This window comes from Ovis aries, chromosome 14 (genome assembly GCF_016772045.2).
Source record: "Ovis aries strain OAR_USU_Benz2616 breed Rambouillet chromosome 14, ARS-UI_Ramb_v3.0, whole genome shotgun sequence".
Taxonomy (NCBI): domain Eukaryota; kingdom Metazoa; phylum Chordata; class Mammalia; order Artiodactyla; family Bovidae; genus Ovis; species Ovis aries.
The window spans coordinates 13,291,614-13,319,463 of record NC_056067.1 but is presented as its reverse complement, the minus strand read 5'-3'; the positions used below and the strand labels follow the sequence as shown (position 1 = coordinate 13,319,463).

Sequence of the window (27,850 nt, the reverse complement as noted above, 5' to 3'; positions counted from 1 at the left end):
CCTGTGGTGGACTCGGGCAGTCCAGCCAGCGGACCAGCTGCATGGCTCAGTCGTAACAGTCGTCCAGTGGGTCACAGGAGTGGAGCTGGCCAGCACCATGCCCTCCTGCCTGGGCCCCAGCATCTCTGCAGAAAGGGCGATGCCCAGAGCCTGCATGCCCCCTTGACAGACCTTGTGCTGCCGCCTGCTCTTGGGGTGGGTCACGTCCCTCTCTGAGACTTGGTTTCCCCTGGGGCACCAGGCAGTCACCATCGGTGTGGCGCCCACCCTCACTTTGGACAACACCTGCCTGGCAAGTGAAGAACAGGAGCAGGGCCACCCTTGTGCCTCGGGGCCCAGGAGGCCACCAGGCTGTCAACCGCCAGACGTCAACTGGAGGCGACGGGCTCCACCAAGGAGCTGGCTTTTGAGGGCCAGCCGCAGAGCTGGGGATCTCCCCGCTGGGAGGTTTTTGCCGCCCATAGCTGGGGACAGGCTGGGGCCAAAGTGGAGTGGGCGCAGCAGCGAGTGGCCGGCGGCTCCTGCATCCTGGCTGGCCCAACTTGGGCCAGCAGCTCGCGGAGGCGGGGGCTTCTCTGAGTCTCTAATGAATATTAATAAGTGGAGGAGGGAGAAAAAAATTAATCTGCCTGATCCTCAGATGGGTGCTGCGGTAACGATATGAAATCTAATTATTCGTCCCAATATTTCTAAACCCTCAAACTGAGACTGACAGCCTCCCGGTCGGTTTAGTGCTTATCACTCCCAGGAGCAGCGTGTTCGCGGCATGATAAAAGCACAGCCCTGCTGACGCTGCAGAACCCCCGATTCTCCACGTCCGTCCACGCGGAGGGCAGGAGGCAGCGCCATGTTCCTGGGGGCTCTGTGCCTCCCGCCAGGAGCAGCCCGTTGCCTGGTGGCTGCCCTGGACTGGCTGGGTGCCCATGAGGGTGGGCGAGGGGCAGGGGACGTGGGGACCCCATGCCTGACTCCCAAGAGGGAGAGGGGCCAGGAGATCCAGGGTTAGGACCCTTCCCCCTCATTCCCTTGGCCCTTAATACTCTGGGGGAGCCTGGCCCCCACTTACATGGGCAAGGCTGAGCCCACCAGCCCTGGCCTCCCCCCCTGCGCTTGGACCCTAGGGGTGCAGGCACCAGCACCCCGCCACAGTTCCAGGGAAGGGAGCACACCTCCACCCACCCTGTCCCGGGAGCTGCAGCCTGCCCTCCACCCAGCCCTGGGCGGTGAGGACAGATTTCAGTCTCTGCCCTCCCTGCTGTGAAGGGGCAGACATGGTTCGAGCTGCTCTGTTCTATCTTTTCTTCTCCCCCTCTGCCCCCCCGCCCCTAATTCCAGGCAGCCTGGGGACAGAGCCCTTTTCTCTGGTGGTTGAAGGTCCTGTGGGCAGCAGGGTGTGAGCCCTTCTGCCAAAACCATCAGAGACCGGCTACCTCCCCTCCTGGGGCATCCCAGGCTCACTGCTGAGCTTGGGTCTAGCTCGCTCTGGACAGGCTAGGTTCCCCACCCTGCCTTAACCGTGGGGGTTGCTTGGTCCCTTCCTGCTCCAGCATAGTGGGCGGCCCCTTTAAATTCTCTGGGTGCATCTGAGAACCCTCCTTGTTCCCCCAACAAAGAGGTCAGTGTCTGGGTTCTGTGCCCAATGATAACCATCAGAAACCCTATCTCTACCGCATCCGCTGTGACAGCCATATCTCAGGCTGTTCCCAAACCTGCCTTGCGTCCGTGAAGCAGCATCCAGGGGTGGCAGGGTCCTGGCTCAGAGAGCCAGACGGCCCGTGGAAGGCCTCCCAGGGCACCATGGGCAGGCTCACGGGAGGTCAGGGGCGCAGGCTGTGGTGGGCTCTGATCAGGCCTGCACCCCTGTCTTGTCAGTCTGTCCCAGAGGCATCCCCACCCAGGGGGCGGCTCAGGTGTGTCAGGCGAGAGAAGCACAAGGGACCCACCGTGTGCCATGCCTAGGCTGGGCATCTTCCCTTAGGGATCATTCCCTATGGCAACTGCAGGAAGAGGGGCCTCACCAGGAGGGCCCTTGTCTGGTGCGCTGCAGCACCCCACCCTCTGGCCAGTGCTCATCCTGCTGAAAGTTTGGCTCTGCCCGGCCATGACCACTGATGACAACCTTTGGGGGAGTTCCTGTGGGGAGAGCCACTCAGAGCCTGTGGTGCCCGAAGGCCCAGCTCCGTCTGCGTGGAGCCAGCTGACCTCATGTCAGCCTCATGGGCCGGGGCTGCCTGCCCAGACCTGCTGCTCCTCCAGAGGGTCCCTCCTGCCTCTCGTGGACGTCATGGTGGCCTTGCAGATAAAGTGGATGAGCTCTGGGAGGGCAGCTGGACAGATAGATGGATGGGTCAGGTTAGTGCAGGCCTGCTTGTTCATTCATCCATCCACCATCCATTTACCCTTTCACATATTCACATACCTACCTATCCATCCGCTCACCCACCCATCCACCCATCTTCTGCCTGCCCACAGATTCACCCACCTGTCCATTCTTCACTTGTCCATCCACCTTCCATTTATCCGTCCACTACCCACTCATCCATCCACCGTCCACCTGCCCGTTCACCCGGCACTCAACCTTCCATCTGACATCTACCTGTACACGCATCCATCCATGTATCCATCCAGTGTCCACTCACCCTTCCATCCATCCTCGTCCATCTACTATCTTTCTCTATTATCCATCCATCTTCTGCCCATACATCCAGCACTTAACCTTCTGCCTAACATCTATGTGCCTGTACACGCATCCATCCAGTTATCTAGCCAGTATCCACTCACCCTCCCATCCATCCACCAACACCCTTCCATCCACCTCTGCCCATTCTACCATCCAGGTCATCTGTCTACCATCTGCCTGTCCACCTATCCATCCATCCCTCTGCTTATCCTCCACTCTTCATCCTCTTACCCGTCTACATATCCACCCACTACCCACCCTGAACATTTCTTCTGCATCGGAGTACAAGTTTTACACTGCTGGGCCTCCAGCCCCTGGGTTTCCAGTGAAGGCCCTAGTTGCATCCTGGGGTATCTTGAGGTCCCACAGCGAACCAACTCTTGACTCCTAGCAGGCTCTGAGGACTGTGTGCTTTCCTCAGTCCCATCCCTAAGGCCTGGCGTGTGCGAGGACGGCCACCGTGCCTCCCCTCTGCTCTGCAGGCGGTCTAGGCCCAGGGTGATTGTGGGAAAGTGCTGCCACACCCCAGAGTTGCCCCTCTCCCACTTCGTCCTCCAAATAGCAAAGACAAGCTGCCTGGCAGGCGATGGGATGGTCTGGGGTGGGAGGTACTCGGGGGAGAGAGCCGGGCCCATCAACTGAGCTCGATAAGGGGCCCGCTGGAACGCTAGCGAAAATATTTAGACAATAAGTGAAGTATCCGAGAGGCACGCGTATCTTTAAGAAATCAATCATCTTGTACGCGTGTCTGGACACTTGGCGCCAAGGTGGAGATAGTGCCTGCTGGGAAGATAAGGGTTAATCAAGGATTTAATTCTGCAGGAGATAAAGCCGCAGGCCGAGTGGGCTGCCCTTCCTCCCTGGGCTCCTCTGCGAGCCTCAAAGGAGCGCTCCCTGGACACTATCTCCCGGCCTGGAGAGGGTTTCCAGCCTCACGCCAAGTCTCCCCAGGCTGACCTGTGCCCTGGGCCCAAGGAGTACAAGAACCTCCAGAGGGGAGGCTGCCGGCGGGAGGGGAGGGTCTGGGGATGGGGGGTGCAGTGGGGATCCCGGGTCTCCAGTCCCCTAGCCCCACCTTCAGGGGTGTCTGCTCTTTGGTCCTGGTCACGTTACCTACCCTCTTTGGCCTCAGTTTTCTCATCTGGACATTGGGAACAGCAGTGCCTCCCTTAGGCGGGGCTGGAGAAAATGAGGGGCCAAGTCTAAAGACGGGCGCCTAGCAGTTGCGTCTGGAACACACAGCTGTCCCTTGGAAGGGGCTGATCTTCCCCAAGGAAGGAGCGGAGGGAGAGGTGGGGTCCTGCTCAGGACAGACGGAGGGTGCCAGTCAGCCTGCCTTGGTGCCGTCACCACTATGCCTTTTCTCTGCACTGAGAGTTGAGATGTAACAGTCACGGAGCTCCCATCAACGCCCCCCTAACAGCTACCCTCTCGAGGGCAGGCTGCCACTTGCATCCCTCTAGTGACAGGGAGCTTCCTGCCTACGGGACTGCGGTAAGCACCACAGCCTAAACCACACAGTGGAGCCAAAGGCTGGCTCCTTCCAACAAGCTGAAATCCACGCTGGAGCTCTCGCTGCTTGCTACCTGCTTGGGGCCATGGAACTGGAGGGTCGCCCTCCACAGGGTGCTGGCCATGCTGCCCTGGAGGCGTGGCCTGGAGTAATCGCCGCACGGGAAGCCGGATTCCCCGCCTTCCAGACGAGCTGCTGCTCTGCCACCCTCTTCACTGCTGGGAGTGCAGGCTCAGGCCTCAAGGACCCTACGGGACTCCCATGTGTCCCCTGGAGGTTCCCTGGGCTGAGGAGACAGCGGCTCAGAAAGGCGGGGCACACGGCAAAGTGGCCACAGGGTGGGAGACTCCAGGGTCCGACCCTGTGCCATGGGGATGGCCTGGCCTTGAAGGTGGGCACCCTGCGTCCTGGGCCAGCCTCCCACCACCTCGCTGAGCCGTCTCCAAGCTGCTGAAGCCTGGGTCCCAATTCTGAGACCTCTGCCCCAGCGTGACCCACAGCCCAGGCTTCACTTCTCACCAGAGTGGCTAGGGGCCGTGAGCCACCGTCGGAAGGGCATGCCTGGGGATTCTGCCCATGCTCCCTGCCAGCCCTGCTGCAGGCCCCGCGCCTGGGCCTGGTTTCCTCTGCAGAGAAGCGGGCTCTGTCGGGTTGGAGCTGATTAGAGCTGGGGGGAGCTGCCACTGACCAGCACTACAGGGCACCTGCTAGCACCCTGGATCCAGCCTCACCTGAATGCCACACTAGCAGTCGCAAGGGCCTGGGCCATGGCTGCGCCTGCGCACGTGGGGCACCGGGCCCTGGACTTGGGGGCGCCAAGCTGGGTGCGGCCTGGCCTTCGAGGCCAGCGTCACCATGGCTGGCGGTGTTTCCCGAACACTCGTCGTGTACAGCCTCCCTCCCACCCCATTCCCATCGCAGCAGGTGCCCACCCCACCGCCCACACACCAGCCCACACAGGCTCTAAAGTGAGCACTTGGGCCCCCTGCGAGAGGACGCGCACCGACTCGCCTTAAGGAGAGGGCACCTCAGAAGCAGCCCTGAGACAGGTGACATGTCCCTCAGTGGCCATCAGCCCGCACTGGAGACGCGTGGGCACCGACAGTGCCCTCTCCTGTCGTCAGGAGGACCCACAGGCATGTGACGGGTAGGACGCGTCGCTCACCCTGGGTGGCAGCTGTATCCAGAAACCCACCTCCCTGGCCACTGGGGGTGGCCCCACCCATGAAGCCCAGTGCCGGGGCAGCGCCGCTCGCCTGCCTGGGCACAGGCCAGGCCCGGGCCCACCACTCGGTTCCTTGCTGCTCCCTCCCCTCAAATGCCCTTCCCTTTCCCTGCCTCACCAGCATCTACTCCTTCACCAAAGGCCCGCTCAAAGAACCTTCCCCCAGGCAGCCCTTCCTTGGTCACCCTGAGGGCTATAGCCCCACACCACCTCCCCCAGGCAGCCCTCCCTGTGCTCCCACAAAGTTACCTCTTCCCTTCCTTCTTGGTCCCAGCACCTCATATCTGTACCTCCTGACCTGTTTCAAGTCTAGAGGCAGGAGCTCCTGGGCGAGGGTCTAGCCCAGGCCTGGTTCAAGGACTGAAGGGCCTGTGCCCTGGGCTGGACACTGCCTTGGCCCATGCGGCTGAGATTGGGCTACTTACCAGTTCTGCCTGCCCGGGGGACGAGGCTCTGGTCTGGATGCTCCCGCGGAACGGGCCCCAGGATAGGCCCTCTGTGAGGCTGCACCGAGCCCGCACACACCTCTGTCCGTCTTGCAGCAATGGCTCCAGCTCGTCTACAGGGAGAGACCAGAGGTGTGAGGAGGGCCTGCTGCCCAGGTTTAGTCCATCCTTGCAGCCCCCCTCACCTGGGAGCATTCAGGGGACTGAGGGCAGAGGAGGGCGGGCGACGGGCGGGTGGCCCTGTGGCCTGGCCCAGGTTACGAGGGTGGTGCTCGGTCCTGGGGGCCAGGCCAGACCCTGTGCTCAGACCTTTTAGGGGGGATGGGCAGGCTGCAGCAACCGGACAGAGAGGGGTGCCTGCCACTGGATCTGAGCAGGTGGCCACACAGCTCGGGGACCACGGCTGCCGTGTTGGGATGCATGTGCCTTGCACAGCTCAGGACATGCACACAGAGCCAGGTCACCCCCCTCTGCCTTACATGGGGGCAACACCGCCGACACCGATGAGACTCACCTCCCGTCCCGCCACACAGTCCTCCCAGCCCCCTCCCATCGGCTTGAGTCCCGAGATCTGCAGAGCACACACGTGCAGGCAGCTGTGGAAATGCTGGTTTCCCACTGTGAGTCAGGGACTGCATACCTCCCACCTCCTGGGGTTGGGGTGAGGTTGAGTGAGTCAATCCTCTTAGCACCTGAGCACAGGGCCCAGCAGGGGAGCCAGGACAGGAGCTAAGTGTCCTGCCCCCGAGGTCCTTGGCACAACCAGGCCGTGTGCACCCAGGTGGCACCATCACTCCCTGAAGGACCCCCGCCCACTTTCAGGAAAGGTCTGGACCGGATTCCTGCTGTGGCCCTTGGTCAGCGGCTGCCTTTCTGAGTAGTCTGCTGTGCTACTGGGGGTCGAATGCTCTCAGGCTGAGGCCACCTGTGCTGTGGCCGGGGTGGCCACCGCAGGACTCTGTCCCGTGGATGTGGACTGCTGGCCTCTGCCAGGAGCACCCCCAGTCTCTCTCATGGGGCAGGACTTCAGGGTTGCACAGTTTCTGCAGCCAGGCTCCCAGGCTCAGCTGGGCCTTGCTGCACGACCCACATAACCTCGTGGGGTGGACTACAGGGCGGCCCCTAAAGACACCTGCGCTGCAACCTGGGGGTGGGCCCTACAGCAAACGACAGGTGTCCTCATGAGAGGGACACAGGAAGACGCCCCTGTGAAGAGGGGGCAGGGACTAGCATGACACAGCCGCAGGGACACTGTCCCTGGAGCCTCGGGGAAGAGCAGGACTTCCAGCTCCAGAGTTGTGAGAGTAGATTTCCGACGTTTCAAGGCACCAAGGTTGTGCGATATTCCCTGGGAGAGACACACGTGGCAAGTTACCCGCACACTAGAACCGGTGTCCTCACCAGGGAGGGGATGATGGTGGCCACGCCCCCACAGGGCGGTCCCTCCCCAGGCCACACGCCCTCTGCCCTGGAAGGCAGGGCCACCTCATCCCTTGGGTGCCACCTAGGCCTACAGAAGCCTCATGTGGCCTGGCCTGGACCCCGAGCAAGCACTGCTGTGTCGGCCCCACTTCCTGGATCCTTGATCGGGCGGGCTGTGGCCTTAATGGGCCCGATTATCAGATAACTGCCGGCCTAATGGCACAGATAACGTGCAAATACGCCAGGAGGCCTGGCTAAAACGTTCTAACTGGGTCCTTGTCTTCCATGGGCCTGATAAGGTGGCAGGGGACCAGGAGGAGGCCAGGCGGCGGTGCCCTTTATTGGCTCTGTGGGGAGGGGCAGAGGCCGCCCCATTGCTCTGTGGCCTGCCCACAAGGGGCTGTGAACTCCACCGCACACCAGGATGGCCTGGGTCCTGGCCAGGGCTCCGCAGGGTACTGGCCAGAACCCAGTCACCTGTTCCTGCCCAAGTGGCCCTGTGACGTCAGCTCTCCCCTCGTTCCCTCCCCCAGTACGGATGAGGAAACAGGCCCCGAGAGGTGGTGAGGCTGACAGAGGGAGGTCAGGATCTGAGCACAGGCCCCTGCTCTCCAGGGCATACCTGGGTCTCTGGTGCTCTACCTGGATGGCCCCAGGGGGTGGGAATGTGGGGAGCAGAAGAGGCTGCCTAATGGCGAGCTTGCTGGGCCCTTGTGGGTGCTGCTTCTGAGGCTGGGGGGAGCCCACCAGGGTTAGGGTATACTGCCCATCCCTCCCATTGCCCCCACTGGACGCAGGGGTCAAGGAGGAATCTTTCCAAACCCCGATGTGCGGACAGCCAGAGCCTTCAAGCCTCGTGGGGTCTGCATGCTCACAGGCCTCTAGAGCAGGGAGGCCCACGCCCCTCCTTGGGCTTCAGTTCTGCTGCTGGGGCCACGGACAAGCCAGGACAGTCCTTTCACTGCCCGGGGCCTGTTCCTGGTTTGTTAGGCTGGGGAACCCTGTAGGAGACAGTGCTGCCCATCCGAGGCCAGCACCCACCTTCCCCAGGGGAGGAGGAGCAGGAAGTCGTTTCAGTCTTCCTAAGAGTGGTTGAGTCCCACCGAGACCTGGGGACACAGCGGGGATGGGGGTGGCTGGCCCAGGTCCCCCTCCACGGGCGGGATGGGGTGCAACCCTGGGCCCCCAGTTGCCCCTGACTTGCTACAGCTGTGGGATCCTGAAGCCCCATCTAGCCCTGGCGGCCTCCTGGAAGAAGGGGCAGAGCACCCACCCACGCCGCACCACAACAAACTGCCAGCTCCCTAATCGCGCCCCAGGGCTGGCGGCCCCCACTCCCAGATAACAGCATGGCTGGTGCTTCCCGTGGCAGCCGCTCCATCTCCTGGGTATCACGTACCACCAGAGAGGACGGCTCCTGATAAAGGCAGCCGTTCAGCACAATGAGGTAGAACTCACCACTTTGGGCTTGCTGGGGGCAAGCCCAGGCCTGGGAAAGGCATGGAGGCTAGGGACCTGAGGGATGTGAGCTGGGGATCAGGCAACAGTCAATCAGAACCCACTTCCCTAGTCCTGAGAAGCTGGGCATTAGAAAGGGTACCCCATGTGGGCAAAGTCAGGGCCACAGCAGGTACCTGGCTGGGTGGGGCGAACGTGGCTAGATCTCAGCCTCAGCTCACTCAGTGCACTCGTGCAGTCTGCAACCTGTACAACTGTCCACTGGTGATGTTCAGCATCCAACCACTCAGATAACCTACTTCCAGCCCAGGTCCTGCCTAACCCCAAGCACAGGTCAAGCAGGTGTTAGAGCCCAGTTAGCACCTATCAGAGACCCTTTCCCAACCAGAAATAAAACTGTATCCAAAAAAGTGGGGTGAGGGTGGGTGAGGCCACCTACTTCTGGCAGACTAGGTACTCGGTGAGAGCTCCATTCAAAGCTGAGAATGAATTAAAGTATAAATGAGCAAAGAAGGGGCTGGGGGTGGCAGCTGACCAGGTGAGTGACAGGCAGGAAGACACAGCTATTTTTAAACGGCCCCTAAAGCTCCAGAGGATCTAGACACTGGTGGCCTTGGAGATGGTCAGCTCCCAACCGCACTCACAGGAAATGTGGAGCCAAGGAGGCCCAGGAATGCTCAAGCCACAGTGTGAGGCCTGGCTGGGTGGGACCAGAACCATCTTTGGACTTAACAAAACCCCAGGCAGGTACCTGGGGCAGAGCTGAGGGTGGCACATCCTCCCAGACGTGGACGGCGGTGGCAGCGCCACTGGTGGGCCAATCAGGGTGGGCTTCCAGGTGGAGGTGTCCTCCGCCCTGCGAGCCTCCTGTGACCATGTCTCCATCTCCTCCTCCCAGCTCCAGAGAAGCTGGAGCAAGCAGGGCGGCTAGGACTCCAGCTCCAGCAAGGTCCTGGCGGAGGCCTCCCTGCCTTACCTACCACGGCCCCATCCCCACAGCTGGACATCTGCCCTGAGAACTAACGTGGTCCTAGTGGAGGGTCCGGCTTCTGTTTATTGAGCCTTAGCCCAACACTTGCCATAAATCACAGGGATTCCTCCCAGCCATGCTGAAGCTGTCCACCCCCAACCCCCACCCCAGGTGTACAGGGGGAGAGAATGAGGTCCAGAGTGATTAAAAGACCGGCTCAGGGTACACAGCTGGCTGGTGGGATTTGACCAGAGCCCTAGCACGCTCCCAGTCAGGGGCCCGACACCCTTTTCTGGGCGGAAGCAGGAGGCGATAGAGAAGAGAGGGCGGGGAGAGGCTGCTGGGGGGCAGTGGGCAGCCCCTGCTCTCCTGTCGCGGGCTGGCTCCTCCTGGTGTGGAGGAGGGGCAGTCCTGTGTGGCCTGGGTGGGCCTCCCCAAGGGGGTCGGGCCATCACTACCGGCACAGTGTCTGGACAGAGACTAATTTATTCTGGCAAACAACCCCACACACATTATTTCCAGAACAAACATGCCACGCTGGGATTCAATTTCACTCCTAAAGCATGTGTGAGAGTCCTGATGAGAAAATTCAGCCTTTGCATATTTACATGATTTAAACACCTATTTAGGTCTCAAACCACTTCAATGGCATCCTGAGGGGCCAGAGAAAGGAGGCAGGACTGGGCATGGCTCCCCAGGCCCGGCGTGGGAGCCCAGCAGATGGGGTGGCGGCTGGGAGCACTGGGGTCTGGAGCCTACAAACAGGCCAGTCCAGCCACTGCTTGGCTCTCGCTGAGCCTCGGGTCACCTGCTGGGCTGGTGGCTCCGAGAGTAAAGATGGTGCCCGTCAGCACATGGGCCTGACACGCCCCCTCCCCTGCACCTGGGTGTTTCCACACCTCTGGTCCTGCCAGGGCTGCGGAGAGCTGTCCTCAGACTCAGCCCTGCCCCCAGCTCTGTCCCACAACCTGCAGTCTTTGGCGGCCTCCTTCAACAACAGGCAAAACAAACAGTGAGGAGGCTCTGGTCTGGCTGCGCTTCCTGCTGGAGTGGCCCAGAGAGCTCAAGCAACCTGCTTGAGGCTGCTCAGCAAGGGCTGCCGCCACCTGGCCAGACCCGAGCTCCTTCTTGAGGGAGGATCCGGGGCTCCAACCCAGACCATCTGGCTCCGGAGCCCACAAGCTCAGCCACCCCCAGGTCCGGCCGAGCCACGGCCTGCTGGCTGCTTGGCAGTTCCGACCGAAGGGCCCTTATGTCCACAGGAGTGTCTGAGCCCAGGCCTGCTCCACGCCCTGCTGGCTGGCCCCTCCTTCCAGGGGCCGGGCTCCATCTGTGCTAATGGCCAGTGGCCTCCAGGGTACAAAGGCCAGCCGCCCGGCAGTCCCCGCCCTGAACGGTGGGCTCTGGGATCGGTGTGTGGGTGCCCACCCTGGGGTCACTGCCAGAACCTACTTATCTAATCGGCCTCATCGCTCCCGCCCGGCCCCGCCCTGCGGCTCCCGGGGGCCAGCTGGCCCCAGCTTTGTCGGGAGCGGCCCTATCTCAGGGATCACGCTGTTTGCCTTTGATAAAAGTCACAGAAAAGGGAGAGGAGTGAGAGGGAGATGAAGAAAACCCCAGAGTGAGCAGGCTCCGCCCTGGTGGGTTCTAGAAGTCTCCAAGGGCCTGGTCCCAGAGCAGCATGTCCCGCACCAATGTGCAAGCAGGCCCAGAGGGGGCGTGCACCTCCCTCAAGGTCACACAGCAGGCCAGGTGGTGGGGTTAGCCTGGCCAGGTGGGGTGGGCACCACCAAGGCTGTGGGGGCCCCTCTGGACACGCAAGACCCGGGGCTGGTCACCTTCCCTCCTGCATTGTGGCCGTGGAGTCTCTGGGCTGGGAGGGGAGGGTCTGTCCATGCCGGTGCCGAGGCCCTGCCCGTGTGTGGCTTTCCTATGATCTGGCTGGAGGGGCAGACTGGCCTGGTGGACCGCAAACTCCCATCATCTCCTCGGAATGCTCCCAACCTAGGTCCTACCTGCTGGCCTGCTTTTGATTCCTGTTTACAGATGCGGCAACATGGCCCAGAGGAGGGGACTGGGAACAGGCCAGGAGGGGGACCCAGGTCCTGCGGCACAAGTAGCACTGTGGGATGTGCCCGGGTGAGCCAGCGAGGTCAAAGTGCACGGTGGGCAGCCAGCTGCTCAGCAGGAGGCCCACATACCTGCTGGAGCCATGTGGCTTCTCCCACCCAGGCTGGTGCCCCAGGCTGGGTGGCAGCAAGACTCTCACCCTGGCTACTGACAGGCTTGGTGGCTTTCTCTAAGCTTTCCCGCCCTCTAGGCCTCAGGACCAGATGATGGCCTGGATCAGGCCACACCTGAATCCCACATCAGGAAACTAAAAGGGGCAGAGCTTGATCCTAACCCTGCTGTCACCAGTGACCATGGTACCTTTTGGACAGACTCAGGCTCCCAGCTGTGACTCACAAGGACAAAGTGTCAAAGGGACATGGTTAAGCTTTGGGGTAAAACTGGTGGAGTCTATTTCTGCCACTCATTGCAAGGCGAGGAGAACATGTCTTGGAGAGGTCAGGGGATGGTCTTAGGTCACAGGGCCAGCAAGCAGCACAGGAGGGTGAAGCCCAGATCTCCCTAACCCCAGCCTGCGACCCCACGCAGGCAGTATGTTCTCGCTCACAGCAAAGCCAGCACACGGAGAGGCTGAGCACCCCGGGCCCTAGGCACAACCCTGTCTCTGTTCCACAGGGGAGCTTGCGGGATGGGAAGCCATCCTGACACCAGTCCTGCACACAGGCCCAGCCCTGGAACACTGGGCCCACAGCCGTGGCATAGCCAAGACGGAAGGGATAACCTGAAGCGTGCCTTCTAGATAAGACAGCTCAGGGAGACACTGGCTCAGAGCAAAGCCACTTGAGTGCTTGGAGGATCAGCGGCTCTTTGGGGCTGGGTGAGGGCTTCCCCTCTGCCTCCAGCCTGGGTGCCCCCCAGGGAGCCCCTTAGAGTACCTGGATCCTGGCAGGAGAGCCTAGAACCAGCAGAAACAGCTGGAGGGGCTGGGACCTGGGGGCACGTATGAAAACGGTGACGGGCTGCAATGAGTTAAGAACTATATGGCATACACCAGGGTCTCTGGCATTGTGGGGGCAACTGGATGCTGAGACAGAGCCAGGCTCTGGTTCCCATGGGACCACGACCTGCTGGAGCCCAGTGCTGCGTGCGCCCCTTGGCCTCAGATGCCACCCTATCCTACACCCACTCTAGGGGCTGAGCTCCACCAGATCTCCGCTGTGTAGTTCACGTTAGCAAGGGCGCAGCTCTGGAGCTGTAGCTGTGACCAAGATGATGCCCAATTCACTGACAGGGAAAGTCAGATGAGAGGACTCCTGGGAGCTGCCCCCATGGCCCCTGTGTGCCACGGGGTGCACTGCCGCTCGGGGGTCTCCCACTTGTCTGCCAGCCTGGTGCCCTCTGCCAGCACCCCTGAGTTCCAGGCTGGGCAGAGGCTGAGCCTCCGTGGAATGAGGTGGCCTTCTCATTCCAGGCCAGAGGTTTTCAAAGGGCTTCGAGCCCAGAAGCTCCTTCCCAGGAAGCTGCCCACAGACCCTGCACTCACAGCGGCAGGTGGTGGGGGCGGGGCTGGAGCTCAGACCCAGAGGACCCCTCTCAAGCCCCTCCCTTGGGGTGGGGCACACCTGCCCCCACACCTGACACCTGGGTGGCTGTGTCTCATGGGGCCTGCCTAGCGCAGAGTGGAGCCGGCAGGCAGGCAGGTTCCCCGGAGCCGACGGCAGAGGGGGCTGGTGGGGCGGCATGGAGGCCTGTCCATTGTGGGCCGGTGGTGCCAGGCACCACAGGGCCTGGGCCAGGGAAGGCCCTTCAGGGGGCAGGACCCTGGATACTCTGGCTGGGGGCCTCTGTTCCCAAGTCCCCTCATGCGTGCACTGGGGCGCCTCCACCAGCTCACTGTGCCCTGAGCTGCCTCCAGCGCCAAGGGGCCCACGTGTGCATTTTAGTAACTCTCAATCTCTCCCTAGAACGTACCCATTGGGCAGGGGCACGGCAGCTGGCTGTGTCTGAGAGTACCTGGGTGCAGCCCACCCTGTGGGTATCTGTCTGCAGGACGGTGGCAGGGGGGTGGACCTGGGACTGAGCACCCGGGCCCTGCTGATGAGCCACAGGCCTGGGAGAAGGAGCAGCTGGTCATGTGGGGCCAGGGGGGTGAGGCGTGACCCCCATGCCTGCCCGCACCTGCCCTGAGCCCCCAGATGCATGGAGGCCCAGAGCCACCTCTGGGGCTCCCGCTTCCCATCTGTGAAGAGCTGGCACGTGGGATGGGTGAGGAGAAGGACATGCTGGCCCCTGGGCCTGGAGTCCACTGTGGACTGGCCCCACCCACCAGCGGGTGACGCCAGCCCCCAGGCGCTGAGCCCCTGCCCCCTCACCCCGCCCCCGCCAGCTGGTGCTGTGAACTTCTCTTCCTATCGCTGGGACATCGCTGGGATTATTGATTTTTTGACACAGAACAACAGCCTATCTCTATCAGGCTGAACCCTGGCCCCGGCTAATGGCAGACTGGGCCTGCCTGGGGAGAGCCAGCAGTGCAGGGCGGGGCCGGCCTCACACCAGATTTCTGACGGACTCCCCTCGCCCACCGGTCTGTGGGGCCCCACGGCCTCAAAGTAGGTGGCCGCATGGTCTCTCCAGCCTTCCCAAAAAGCTTAAAAAAAAAAAAAAAAGAACTGTCCTGGTCTCCAGGCCTCAGTCTTCCCACCTGCGGAGTGGGCAGAGGGCCTCAGCAGCTCTGGGCCCTGGGACTCTGATCTCAGGAGAGACCCTGTGGCCTGAGAAACTGGGTGGGCGGGGGTCCCTGGCTCTCCCTAGCCCTGCCTGGTCCTGGAGGGGTGGGCTGGAAGCAGGACCTGTGATAAGGTAAGGAAAATACCTCCTGTGCAAACAGCTTATCAGGCTCCTATCAGCCTGGGCGTCCTGGCCCCGGCCCTGTTTTCCAGGGGCCAGCGCCACCCAGGGCCTTTCTTTCCGGCCGGCTTCCAGCTTACCACCTCTCAGTCGGCCCGGCTGGCCCCGCTGCCCCCTGTGCCCCGGGGCCCCACCCACCTGCCCCTCGGGCGCTGTCTCTCTACTGTGAATGGGCAAGAGTGGTGGGCATGAAGGCAGCTGAGGCTCTAGGCCAAGGCTGGGTGGTTGGGAGGGTAAAGGGAGGGTGCCCACCCTGCCACTGCCAGGGCACCACCCCAGCTTGGCAGGGGCCCACTCTGGCCCTGAGGGCAGTGGTGGGCACTGAGGTTGGCCAACATCATCGAGGAAGTTGCCACACCACACCACCCCACAGGGCTGGCCCCTAGGGAGTAAGAATCTCCCTTGGGAGAAGTGCTGGCAGACCCTGCGTGAGCACCCTTGGGCCACTCCGCCTACGGAGGAGGCTGAGCCTGGGGAGGGCTGTGTCACCCAAGGTCCCAGGGCTCTGGGGCACTGGCCCGGGGCCCCTGAGGATGACCCAGCATGAGGCCAGTCCCGGGAACTGTGAGCCCCTCTCAGGAGCCGTGCGGACCTGCAGACGCCTGCTCCCAGGACGCCGATGACTCAGTCCTCAAGCTACCACGTGCCCTGGGGGTGGCGATTCTCTGCGTTCACAGAGGTGGAGACCGAGGGTCAGAGGGGATCTGGCCATGCAGTGGGGTGGTGACTGAGTTCAAGCCCAGCCCCCGATTCCTGCCCAGCGCTCTGTTCTTCCTGCCCCTGTGTGTGTATGTGCACACGGGGGGCGGGTGGGGCAGGGGCCAAGGAAGAGGCGGCTTAGAGGACAGAAGGCCCTGCTTCCTGCACACAGCGGGCCCCAGCCAGCCCCAGCCAGCCCCAGCTCCAGACACAGAGCCCTTCTCTAAGCCTCTGCCCAGGAGCCTCCAGGGCGCCCCTGCTGACTCTCCACAGAGCACGTGTGTCTGTAGCCCGCGGCTGGGCTTCACCGGCCCTCTGCCTCGGGACCCGCGCCACTCTCATCTGCCGAGGCTACGGCTCCTGCCCTCTCTGTCAGGTCCCGGGCCCGCAGGGGAGGCAGAAAGGCCCAGGACCGGGGAGGCGGCGGTGGCAGTAGGCACACACACGGCACAGCAGAGCATCTGTGCGCAATCCGTTTCCTTGGGAATCATTTCTCCCCTTTCGTGTGGACATTTTGCAGAGCAGCAGAAATAAAAACATTGATGCCTTACTATCTTCCGCACGCGGCGATGACTATCCACACCACCACACCACCCTACGCCTGTCTGCGTTTGAGATTATTTTTTCTGGGGTAAATTCCTAGAAGTTGAACTGCTGAGTCAGGGCAGGGGCATCTGAGCACCCTGAGGGGCTTGGGCGGCTCTGGCCTGAGCACCTGGAGGTGTGTGAGCACTCACGGGGCTTCCGTGGCCAGCTTGGCACCCACTGCGCCCAGCAGCTCCCGGCCCCAGGGAGACCACAGTGGACCTGGGACCCAGGCTGGCTGGCTAGATGCCAGGGCCACCTAGCGGAGGGGCGTGTGTGGGGATGGGGCCGGGGAGGGGTGGACACAGGCTCTGTCTGGAGGGGGAGGGGTGGACACAGGCTCTGTCTGGAGGGGGAGGGGTGGCCAAGGCAGGACGCCTCCCCTCACACACAATGTGCCCCGATAGCATCGCGCATTTCAGGCCCCGCTCGGCCCCTTCGGGCAGGATATGACCAGCCCTCGAGCCGATGGCAGCCCCTTTGTCCCATCTCCAGGCACCGATCTTATCGGTCGCGTCCACTGCCGTAGTAATGGAAACACGCGGTGAGGAAATAAAAAGTTAGCGCGCAGACAGAGCAGTAACGATAAATAAATAAATAAGGAGCCCGGCACCGCACGGGAGGGGCGCAGGGACACTGTTAGATCGGCAAGGCCGGGTGGGCGGCTCTGCTCCTGGTCTGGCCAACCCTCTGCAGCTTGCCTCCCTCACCTGTCAGGTGGGCCGGCCAGAGTCGCCTGCTCCCTGGGCTGTGGGGAGATCCCCAGACGGACAGAGCCGGGCATGAGGGCAGCCCTGCCCCAGTCTCCCCTGGCCCCCAGGGCCGTGAGCCCCAGGCCACCCCAACGTGCCTGCCGTGTGGGCTTGGAGGGGGCCCCACGTCACACACACCACTCTGCCGCTCCGCCCGCTGGCTCCTCCAGATGGCCCGAGTGTCCGGTCCCCCGTCCCACAGACGCGCGGCCCAGGTGCCAGGCCACACACCCCAGTAGGAGTGGGCATGGCGAGAAGTCAGTCTGTCCTGATGCCCGTGGTCAGTGGGCCCCCCCAGCCAGGAGTAGCTGGACAGTCACCAGTGCTGGTGGCAGTAATCACGGCTGTGCAGGTCCCTCGCCAGAGAAGGTGCTGACGACAGGGAGCGGTGCGGGCCTGACCGCCTGCCGTGAAGCTGGCCTGTGCATTACACGGGAGGTGGCGGCGGGGGGAGGCGAGCTGCAGTGCCCCAGGCCACGGTGGGCCCAGGAGGATGAGGAAGCACACTTCCGGGAGGGGTCACCCTCTCCAGGGGCTCCAGCCAGGGCCCGGTGGCCCCGCACCCCCAATGTCTGGAGGCCCTGGCGGGACAGGCGGATGCTCAGACGCCCAGCCTCGGGGTTGGGGGCAGCCAGGGCAGGAAGCGGGCGGGAGGGCGGAGGAGGAAGCCGGCTCGATTAGCACTCGCGGCAGAGATAGGCGGCCCAGCCGCAGATAGCCACTCCCGGAAGGCGGTGAGGTCAGCGGCCAGGCCTGGGCCCCCACCCGCAGCTGGGAGAGGGGGATCTGGGCCTGGCCACACTCCCCGCAGGGCACCCCGCGCCCCCTCCATCTCCACCAGCACAGGGTCCGCACCTGCCCACCAAGAGGCCTGGAGAACCCTGTGGGGCTGGGCTGGGAGGTGGGACTACAGGGCCCAGCCCCGGTCAACCCGCGTGTCTCTGGGTCTCAGTGTCCTCGCCTGAAACACGGGAGCACGGTGCCTGCCGCCACATTTCCGGGTGAGCCTTTTCACGGGTCTCTTGTGTCCACACCAGAGCCCCTAGAGTCCATTCACCACAAAGCCGGTAGGCCAGCCCGAGTGGTCTCCCTACCAGGCCCTGCACCGGCCACTTGGGTGGGCCGTCTTCCCCGGTGTCCACGGAGCTCCCGGTGCAGACCTCCGAGGGAGAGAGGCACGCACCCCTCACCACACGTGCCCCTTCTCGGTCACCTTCCCTGATTAACTTCTGGGCCCCTGCAGACCGCTCTCTGCATAGTCTGCGGCCCCAGGAGGACTGGGGCTCCCCCAGGGTCCGTGACAAAGACTGGCACACAGTAGGTGCTCAATGAATGAAAATGGGAGTGACTGGACAGGCTGTGTGGCAGGGAAAGTCCAACGGGATGGTGGGCAAGTCTTGCTAAAGAGCGGTCCATGGATTGCCGGCCCCGCTCATGGGTCCGGCCCCCCTCCGAATGACCCGAGGCCCGGGCCTTTGTTGGGGCGGAGGTTGAAGTCAGAACTGGGCCAAAGGGCGGCTTCTACTAGCCGGTGAAGGACCACTGACCACGGAAGGGGCTACTCAGGGCTGAGGGGTCAGCAGCCTGGTCTGGGGGGGATGGGCCATGGCCTCAGCCTCCCTCAGGGTGGCAGGGGCGCAGGCCCTCTGCTCAGGGCCCTCCTGGGGTGTTGTGTGTAGCCTGGCACCTGGGCCTCTGGTGCCCGCTGGGCTGCACACGACGTGGCATCCAGCCAGAAGGAGGGACCTCGGGCTCACGGCCCCCGCTCAGCCTTGGCCCTGGGGCTCTCCCACAGGGCCCCGCTGGCCGGGGGTTCAGGCCGCTCCCCTAGCCTGGGGACTGATGCCCTGGGGAGGGGGCTTGAGAGAGGGTCAAGGAAGAGCTCAAGGGGGCCAGTCAGGGTCACAGCCAGCCAAAGCCCAGGACCCTGAACCCCATTTCCACGGAAACCACCTCAGAGTGGGATCCTCCTGCTCTGAGACTGTCCCGGTCAGGGGTCCCCAGATGGCAGCCGGTTCCCCTCACTTTTCTGGTCTTTGCTCAAACGAAGCTCAGGCCGCCCGACTTAGAACAGCCCCTCAGTTCATTCCAGAGCCTCACCCCCTCGACTCCCCTGGACATGTGACGCCTTTACTTCTTTATTATTTAGTCTCTGTCTCCCAGATCAAAATAACAGCCCCCTGGGGGGCTGGGATGATGCTGGCACTGAGCAGGCGCAGGAAGCATGGGTTTACTGAGCGAATAAACGACCCCCTTTCCTGGCCCATTCCTGGGCTGCAGACCCCCACTCCATGCTCCTAATGGCCCATGTCACACCTCCCCTTTCCAGCTGGCGGTGTGTGGTAAACATCTGGGAAGGATGGTCGCTGCGGAGACCAACGACCCCCTCCTCGGAGCGCCCCCTCCCTGCTGCTCCAGTCCTTATCCACTCAGCTGTGAAGGGGGTCAGGATGGGTGGAGGGCCCTCTGGACAGGGGTTGGGAGTGGTCTCAGGGAACACGTCTCTCTGGGGACATCTGCTGTGGAACGGAGGTGGCTCCTGACGGAGCTCCTGGCTCTGGTCTCTGGAGCTGACCCCAGGCTGACCCCCACCGCCCGCCGTCGCCCCCTCCTGTGCCCCTCCCCCCCGCCCGCTAATCTAAGATAAATGGGCCTATTGGGCCGCAACGCCAGGCCCAGTGATAACACAAAATAGCTGAAATGATTTTTCCCACCCACACATGCCGAGCGGGTGGGAGGGGCCATGCGGCCAGGCCGTATCAGCCCATCTCCCCGCTGTCCATCAGGACGGGCCGTCCTGCCTCAGCCGCCTGCCCACCGCCGCTGCCCGATAACAAACCTTGAGGTCTGCAGAGAAACTCCAGGCGGCAAGATTAGTCCACTGACTGCACCCAGACGGCCAGTCCGATGCCCTTGCGCACGCTTCTGGGCGAGAATGCCGGGCTTCCGGCAGACCCCTGGGACCCTGCACAGAGAGGGAGCAGCTCCGGGGCCCAAGCGGAAAACAGCAGCTGCCATACCCACCCCTGCTCCCAGAGGTGGTGTCCATTAGCCCACTCTCCACGCAGCAGCCAGCCAAACACCCTGCTTCACACCCACCCCATGTTACAGCCAAGGCAGTGGAGGCATCTCACTACAGTCCATGGCCTTGAGCCCAAACCCTGACCCATCCGTGGCCTGTCCTGTCTCTCCCCAACCCCGTTCCAGCCACGCCCATGCTGTCCAAACCTCAGGGCGTTTGCACATGCCCGCTCCTCACCTGAACACCCTCGGCCCACTCCAATGTATTCTTTAGGCCGCACCTTGGGGGTGGGGCACACCTATGGTGCTGTCCTGGCCTGACCACCTGGCTGTCCCCTCTGCTGACCTGCGGTGTGGTGGGGACATGGCCAGCCTTCCCATCTCGGCCTCAAGGGCCCGGGATGAAGCTGAGAACCAAAAACGTGACACCTCATGTTTGGTCATCTGAATTTTGTCTTGTAAACAGAGGTCACCAGGAAAGAGTTCCAGGCCCCGATACACTTACAGGTGAAGGGACCCTGTTCCTGGGGCTCTGACCACACTGTCAGGTCACGGGCCTGGCCATCTGTGGAGTGCAGGCCACCCTCAGGGCCACTTGACTAGCCACCAGAGCTGGTGGGGAGCCCTGGGGTCCCTTAGGTTCACCCCTTCACTCCCCAGATACTCACTGCCCCTGAGGTGGACAGCCCTGCACTCAAGGGTTGTCTGGACCACGCTGCCTCCTGGACAGGTGCATGGAGGTACGTGCTCACGTGGTCTGCCCCAGGCAAGTCCCTGCGGGGAGGGGACCCCCATGAGGTCTGGCTGCAGAGGAGGTTCTCGGGTCCCTGGGGGCCCAAACCCAGCCCAGCCCCCACTCACTGCTCCCTCTATTTCTCATGCCCCGACCAGGAGGCTGAGGCCACGCCAACCACCACTGCAATGGGGGCCACAAGGTGGGGGACAGGGCCAGGACCCTCCACAGTTGAAGGGGACCCTCAAGGCTCACAGCCCTCTCCGGGGCTGCCTGTGTGCCCAACCCTCTGCTTTTCCTTCACGTTAACTGGGGAGGCAAAGGGGGAGCCTGTCGCTGGGGCCACGGAGCAGAGGCAGGGCAGGGCCATCACAGATGCGAGGTGGGGATTTCAGATTATAGCTCCCAGCCATCTGCATATCGGAATTCTAAACAGCCAGCCCCTTGCACAAACAAGGTCATTTCAAAGATAAAAACACCCGGCTCCCCGGGTCCCTGCCGTCCGGCCCTCTCCTCTACCCTCTCACTTGGGCTGGTGGCTCAACGGGAGATGAGAACAGTGCCAGGCAGGGCAGCCCCCTGCCCAACACCCCCTCCCCATTGCGGACTGTAGCCGCCCCACAGACTCAAAGCCAGGGGTAGGTCCCTGCTCTGCTCTCATTCACTTTCCCAGTGGCAGCCCCAAGGGACCCCCTCTCTTGGGACCAGACCCCTGCCCGCCACACCCTGCTCAGCACCCTGGGGTCCTGGCGCGGGCTGTGCCTCCGGCTGGCACTCTCCTCTCCCACATCCACGCGGACCTGCTGACCTCTGCACCTTCGTGCCTGTGAGCCCCTCGGGGTCACTTTTCTGGCGAGGACCCTCCCCTCCTGGACAGTCCACGAAGCTGGTGGTGTTTGGGTTCCATGAGGATGGGGGTGCCCCTGCCCACCTGGTATGGCCTCCACACAAGCCTCACCCCCAGTGCTGCTGCCCCTGCCGCTCGGAGGAGGGGAGTGACCTCTCTGCGGACCCAGTCCAGACCCCGGGCTCCTGAGGGTCAGCGGGGACCCCTGGCCAAGGTGCCCGTTACCAGCAGGGGCTCCTCCCTGCTCCGTGGTCTTACACAGCGGCTTCTCCCCCAGACCTCCCCGACCCAGAGGCCCGGGCCGCTCTGACAGATTGACAGCACCGACTGGGGAGCTGGCTCCGCTCTGTGTGCTCATAAAGATGAGGAAACCAAGCCCAGAGAGGTCAGGCAACCTGCCACAGTCACTCAGCAAAGCTGGCTCCAGGCCTGGGCAGGCAAGCTCCGGCCTCTCAGCACAGCCAGGGCTGGACGGGGTTCCCGCCTGAAGCAGCTGCACTTGAGAAGTAGCCGCTGGCAGCTGATGACGCTCGTGACGTCTGGAGTGAAGCGACATCCGGAGCGCCTCCCCACCTGTTTCTGAAGCTCTGGGGTCGTGGTGGGGTGGGGGGAGCCGGCGTCGGGAGGAGGGAGCTGGTGTGGGGCAGTAACGAGGCTGGAGCTGACAGGCCCCTCACACACCCTGCGGCCCAGACTTCGCTGTGTGTGTGGTGCATGTCTAGGCCCCCCCGGGAAGAGAGGCTGGAAGGCCTCCCTTCTGCCTGGGCTGGGGGTCTCCTGGAGTCTTTGCTCAGGGCCTGGACCCCTGCAGGAAGGGCAGCTGCACCAGACCCATGTGTGGCTGGAGAGAGGCGTGTGGCCCAGCCTTTCTGCTGGGTTGAGTCACCTGCCTTGGGACCTCGCGGTCTCGGCCCCCACCTGGAATGGGTCTGACCCAGGAGCTATCTTGGCTAGCAGAAGACAGTGGCCGGAAAGGCAAGGTGGTGGGGGCAACCCCCTGCTAGGGACACACCAGGTGTGTGCAAGCCCTAGGCCTCACATAGGAGACCGAGGCTCAGGGTCCAGCCAGCGGCCCCCAGAGCCAGGCAGGACAGGGTGCGCATGATTCCGGCTGGCCTGACAAGCCAGGTCCCCGGGGTGGCAGTCCTCACGTGGGATGGGGCAGGAGGAACAACTTGGGGAGGGGGAGACGAGCACAGGCAGGGGGTCAGCGGGACCATGCGGGAGGGGCCAGGGAGCCACCAGAGCCCCAGGACCTGGCGAGGCGTGGCTGCACACCCCTGCCCCTTGGCTGGCCGGACCCTGGGTTGGGCACTGCCCTTGGGGACGCCGATCCAGCCAGCCCCGGCAAGGCCTGCCTCCCATCGCCAGCAGGACAGCCCCTACAAGATAAGAGCCCATGGGGCCTCTCTGGCTTCCCGGCCAGGCGATAAGTGTGGCCTGTTTGGGGTCTGATAGAGGACGGTCACCACGGCGGTTGGCCAGCGGCCGCTTATCGGCCCATCGCTGCCCACTACACAGAAATTCCTATCTGTGGGGGCCGACAGGGAGCCCCCCCCGTGGCCCCCAGAAGATGCAAATAGCGCAGGAAGCTCCTGGGTGCACCCATCCGAGCCACGGCTCCCACAGCCACCCTGGGGCCAGGCCCTGATCTCCAGGGGCCTCTGCCTTCCCATCCGTAGAACATGGATGCGGATGCTAAGAAGGCCGTGAGGTGGGCGGGGGCCGACACAGGACAGCTGGGCCGGCATCCACATATGCACAGCCCGAGCTCCAGAGCCGGGCTGGAGTCTAGTGTGCTGCCTCCAGGCAGTGACGTGGACCGGCCCCAGGGCTGCTCTGCGCCTGCCTCAGGGGCTGGTGTGAGGACGGCCCGTCCCCTTCGTCCCCATGGTCACACTCCAGACTGCAGCCTCAGGGTCCCATCCCTGGACTGGTGGTGGTCCCTGGAGTGTGGGAGCCACGGGGCCGAGGCAGGGCTGACTTGGAGTCTGCAGGCACCTTGTTGTTACCTCGCCCTAGACCTGGGGAAACTGGGGCAGCAGAGTGGGCCCCAGGCCCCCAGCTCTGTCCCCTGTGTGTGGGGAGGCCTGGCCCCGCAGGTGGGGGTCCAGCTCAGCTGTGCCCCACCGGTGGTGTGGGCTGCATAGACGTGTGGCCTGAGGCCTGTCCCTGGCCAGGTGCTCTGTGTGTGGAGAGGGCATGCTGTGGGCATGGCCGGCTGGGGCTCCTGGGGCCCCTCCCCGCCTGTCACTGGGTCAGCGAGGTGATGCGGGGGCGGCCAAGGAGTCCTGATGGCAGCGGGGTGGCTGTGCTAACACCCCTCCCCGCGCTGGGCTAGTGTGGGAGCCCCAGCCTGTCTGGCCCAGGGTGGCCTCTCCGTGAACTGACTCAGCCCTGGTCTTGAGTCTGTGGTCGTGTCTCCCATCCTGGTTGTGCCCAGCAACCAACCCTGCCCTCTCTGGGCCCCAGACGCACACATACAGCAAAGGGGCCAGCAGGGAGCGCGGAAGACACACGAGCCCCTCATCTCTTTGGCGCCCTGCAGACATCACTAAGCAGCCCAGCCCTCTCTCATCGGTACCTCGGGATCACGACGAGGCTCACAGGGCTACTCGAGCTGAGCTGCAGGAGAGCACCTCTAACGCTCCTGGGAGACCATGGGGGTCCTCTCTGCCGGGGTGAGGTCTTCCCAGCCCCCACAAGCTGAGGCCCTTGCCGTACGTCCCCCGCAACCTCCCTCCCCACGCTGCTGGCTGTGCTGCTATCAGTTCCCCAGGAGCCTGTCTGCTCAGAGTTGATGTCCAGTACACAGCAGGTGCTCAATACATGCCACGTGGCCGCGCGCCTGCCTCGGGAGTGCGGCCTCCGTCCAGGCCCTGCGTTCACCAGGGCCATGCCCACCCTTCCTCACCTAGCGGCCCCCACGCGGGGCCCTGACGGCCAGCCACGCTGTGCCCGGTGAGCTGCCTCAGCTCCGATTAGGAATCGCAGCAACGGGCAAAGCCCCCAGCCCGCCTGCGACTCAAGCCGGTGGAAACGCGCACCTCGGGGAGAGCCTGGTGGGCCCCGAGCTCACAATTCCAGCTACAAATGGGGTGGGGCGGGGCAGTGCTGGGAGGCACAGAACCGCTTCAAAGACACACCCTTCCTCCAGGAACCTGGGGGGCTGGAGCCGCCTCCTGTCTCCCCTCCCAACCCGAGGCTGGAGCCCCTTCCTGGCTGGCAAGGGCCTGGCAGAAGGGCAGCTCCAGATCCACACTCCCACCACCCTGCCTTGGCCCTGCTGCTCCTGCCTGGCGGATGCCCTTCCCGTCTCACGGCTGCTGCTCCGCTGTCCCCGCCAGACCACACCCTGCCTCCAAGGAACCCTCAGAGGCCCGTCCACTGCGCAGGGCCCCGGTTTAGCTCTGAGCGTCGGCACAGCTCAGTGTCCCCTCCAGGGAACCTGTGGACCCACAGGCAGCTGGACTTTGGAACAGACGCCAGGCTTGGGCCCAACAGTTCACCACCCACCTCCTGGCCAGTGTACCTGGCCTGTCCACCGTGCTCCACCCCGCGCCATCAGGTGGCCGATTCTCAGGACCCCCCACTGGCTGGGCCGCACGGCCGCCCTGCGAGGTGATGCTGCCAGACCTGGCCGCAGGTGCACTTACCTGGCCCACTCCAGGGGCTGCTGGCTGCCTCCTCCTCCGGCATCATCTCTGGCTCCCGATGCTCCAGCTCCTTGGGGCCTCTTGGGGATGTGGGGGCCAGCGGCAGTGGAGGGGGTGGAGGATTAGCCTCTGTGGAAAGGAGAGCAGTAGGTTCCCTGGAGCCTCAGGACACCGAGGTGTCTGCCCACCCCAGCCCGCGGCCGCGAGGGATACTAAAGCCAGGTGGGTGAGTGTGTGGCCGCGGTGACCCCCTCACCCAGGCTTCTTCAAAGTTGGGTGGGGGTGCGATCAGACATCTCAGTTTCGCCCCCCCGGCCTCTTAAAAAAACAAACCCTCAGCCCCTCATTAACTGCAGCAGTGATAGGCGCCCTCCCCGCTGCTGTTAATAATTAGAGTGTGGATGGCCTCTCGGCACGCCCTGGCCAGCGGGCACACGCGCGGCCCGGCTCCCGGTCTCCTCGGCTGGCAGCTGGGGGCCCCTCCACCAAGCCCCGCACCCAATTCCAGCCCAAAGGGCATATTTGCCTTCCCTGCTGGACCGATAACCACCACGGCCCCCAATCAATGAGGTCCCATAAAAGCCCCCCCTTGGTGACGTCACGCACCCGGCAGATTATTAATACCGCGATAAGGGCTGTGATTAACATCGAATAAATCAATCACACGGTATAAAAGTCCTATTATTTTTGGCTATAAATCAACGCGGCTGGCATCTGAGCTCCAGCCACTGCGCGGGAGCCACGCTGGGCCCGCCCGACAGGCAGACATTGCTCCTGCCGCCTTATCACGCCCATCAGCACGTTATCACCGAAGTCTGTGCCAGGTGCAACCCCGACTGTTTTTTCCAGCTCCTCCCCGGGCCCGCCCCCACTCCATGCAGCCCAGCTCCCAGATCAGATAAGGGACCCGACTCCCCGGGGCAAAGTCCACCAGGAACCAGCCGCTGGCCCTCTGGAGAGCGAGGCCCCCATGAGCTCACAGCACCTGATGGTGATGGAGGTGGTGGTGGAGGCCCCTCGCCACGCCCTGGGCCACTGAGGGGTTCAGGCCCAGTTACAGGTGTGGAAAGCAAGGCTCAGAAAGGGCTGAGGCTGGGGCCAGGCTGGGGTGGGCGGGGCGGGTGCAGGCTGCAGTGCTAAGTGACTGATGGAGATGATGAAGGCAGAGACAGCCACGAGCAAGAGTGTCAGAGCCCAGGCCTGCGCCCCTCTGCTCTGCCCGCTGCCCGGGGAGCTGAGGATGACGGGAGCCCTGGCCCTGGGTTCGAGTCTCGCTGGCCTGGCCTCACTGCAGGGGCCGGGACCCCAACGGGCTGCACTGGGGAAAGGCACACAGGCCGTAGGTCTCAGAGGATGGGGCCTGTTGTGGTTATGCCGGGGAGACTCTGACACTGGCACCTTAGTGGGGTGGGAGGTCCACACTGAGGAGCCCCCCCACCTTCTGTCTGGAATTTCAGCCCCTCAGTCCCAGCCCTACCGGGCTGTCTTGCTGTCTTTTTGCGTCCCACCCCAGGGCCTTTGCTCGGGCGGCTCCACACGTCCTGCACATCTGCTCACGGCTGCCCCCACCCATCTCGCCTTCATTCCCGGTCACAACACCACTCAGTCCTGTGACTGTCTCCCCCATCACACTATGGCCTGGGGGTGACTCTGCCTCTGTGCACGGGGCTTCATGGCACAGAGTGGGGATGGGAGTGAGGTTTCCACCCATGGCCAGCAGGGCAGAGGGGGTGGGGGTGAGGTGAGCAGGACTCAGAGCCCACCCCCAAACCTACTAACCACCCCCCAGTCTCAGGTCCCTTTTCTGGAAAACAGGGGTGAGGGCGCTGACCTCCCCCAGGGCTTCCACCTCAGGGAGGCCTCTCCTCCTGGGGGTCTCTGGGACAATGTGGGGACGTGGCTGGGCCAGCTTCGAGGCCCTTCCAGGGGCCTGGCCAGAGGAGCCTCCTTGGTGTCAGTTAATCCACCGCTGGGTGTGTGTGGGAATCTCTCCTCCCAAGTCATGTCCTCAGCTTTAGAAATGCATCCCCAACCCCTAGGACGCTGCCACCAGGAGGGCCCAAGGAAAGGGTCCAGGTGCCCAGGGTAGGGTGGGGAGGGAGGGAGCCGGCAGAGGGCTGGGGAGTCCACCTGAACTCAGGCCTAGGGTGGGATCCTGTTTGGGAGTTTACAGGCGGGGTGACCCTGGGCAAATCACTCAGCCTCTCGGGGCCTCGTTCTCTCGTCTGTAAAGGGAGGCCCACATGTGCTGAGGCAAGCGTCTCTGTTTCAGAGTCTGGGAGGTCACTCAGAGCCCACGTGACCCTGACTCAGCCTGGACTAGACCCTCCCCCTCTGGCCTCGCTCTCCCCATCTGCGCCATGAAGAGCTCAGCTTTCCAGACCCTCATCCCCGACCCCCTCCACGCCTTCTCCTGGCCCTGCTGGGCATGGCTGGCCCGCGGGCACTTCTCAGCACAACGCCCATTTCACACTGTGGAAACTTGAGTCCTCGGTGGGCACTGGCTCATGTGAAGTTGCGAGGATGGGGGGCAGCCCAGGGGGCCAGGGCCAGGGCCAGGCCTGCGGGGCCCACCGCCCGACTCACCTGGACTGGAAGGGCTTGTGGGCTCGGGCTCCAGCGCTGTGGCCTCCTGCTCTGGGAGGCTGGTGTCCGCAGCCTGAGCCTCTTCTTTGGCCTCCATGTCTCCGAGGGAACCTGTGGACACAGCCCCAGAGGAGTCGTGAGGCGCTGCCCCCTCACGGTGCACCTACCACCGGCCCCCTGGCCCTCCCAGAACTGGCGCAGCCCCGGGGGCCGGTGCAGCGGGGACCAGGCAGAGTCTCAGCCCCTCACGCGGCCAGAGGCCTCGAGGGGGTGCCCATGA

The 27,850-nt window shown here is 63.5% G+C and overlaps 1 protein-coding gene across 5 annotated transcripts in view; it reads right to left on the bottom strand.

Moving 5' to 3' along the window:
• The window catches only part of ZFPM1 (zinc finger protein, FOG family member 1), a 61,026-nt gene that overhangs the window by 8,951 nt on the left and 24,225 nt on the right, over nucleotides 1–27,850 (bottom strand). For all 5 annotated transcript variants that reach the window (XM_042231541.2, XM_042231539.2, XM_042231540.2 and 2 more), the window contains exons 2-4: nucleotides 27,571–27,681; nucleotides 24,985–25,113; nucleotides 5,844–5,977 (exon numbers count right to left, since the gene is read on the bottom strand). In XM_042231541.2, the coding sequence (XP_042087475.1) occupies nucleotides 5,844–5,977; nucleotides 24,985–25,113; nucleotides 27,571–27,681 (374 nt within the window). The remainder of the gene's footprint in view (nucleotides 1–5,843; nucleotides 5,978–24,984; nucleotides 25,114–27,570; nucleotides 27,682–27,850) is intronic.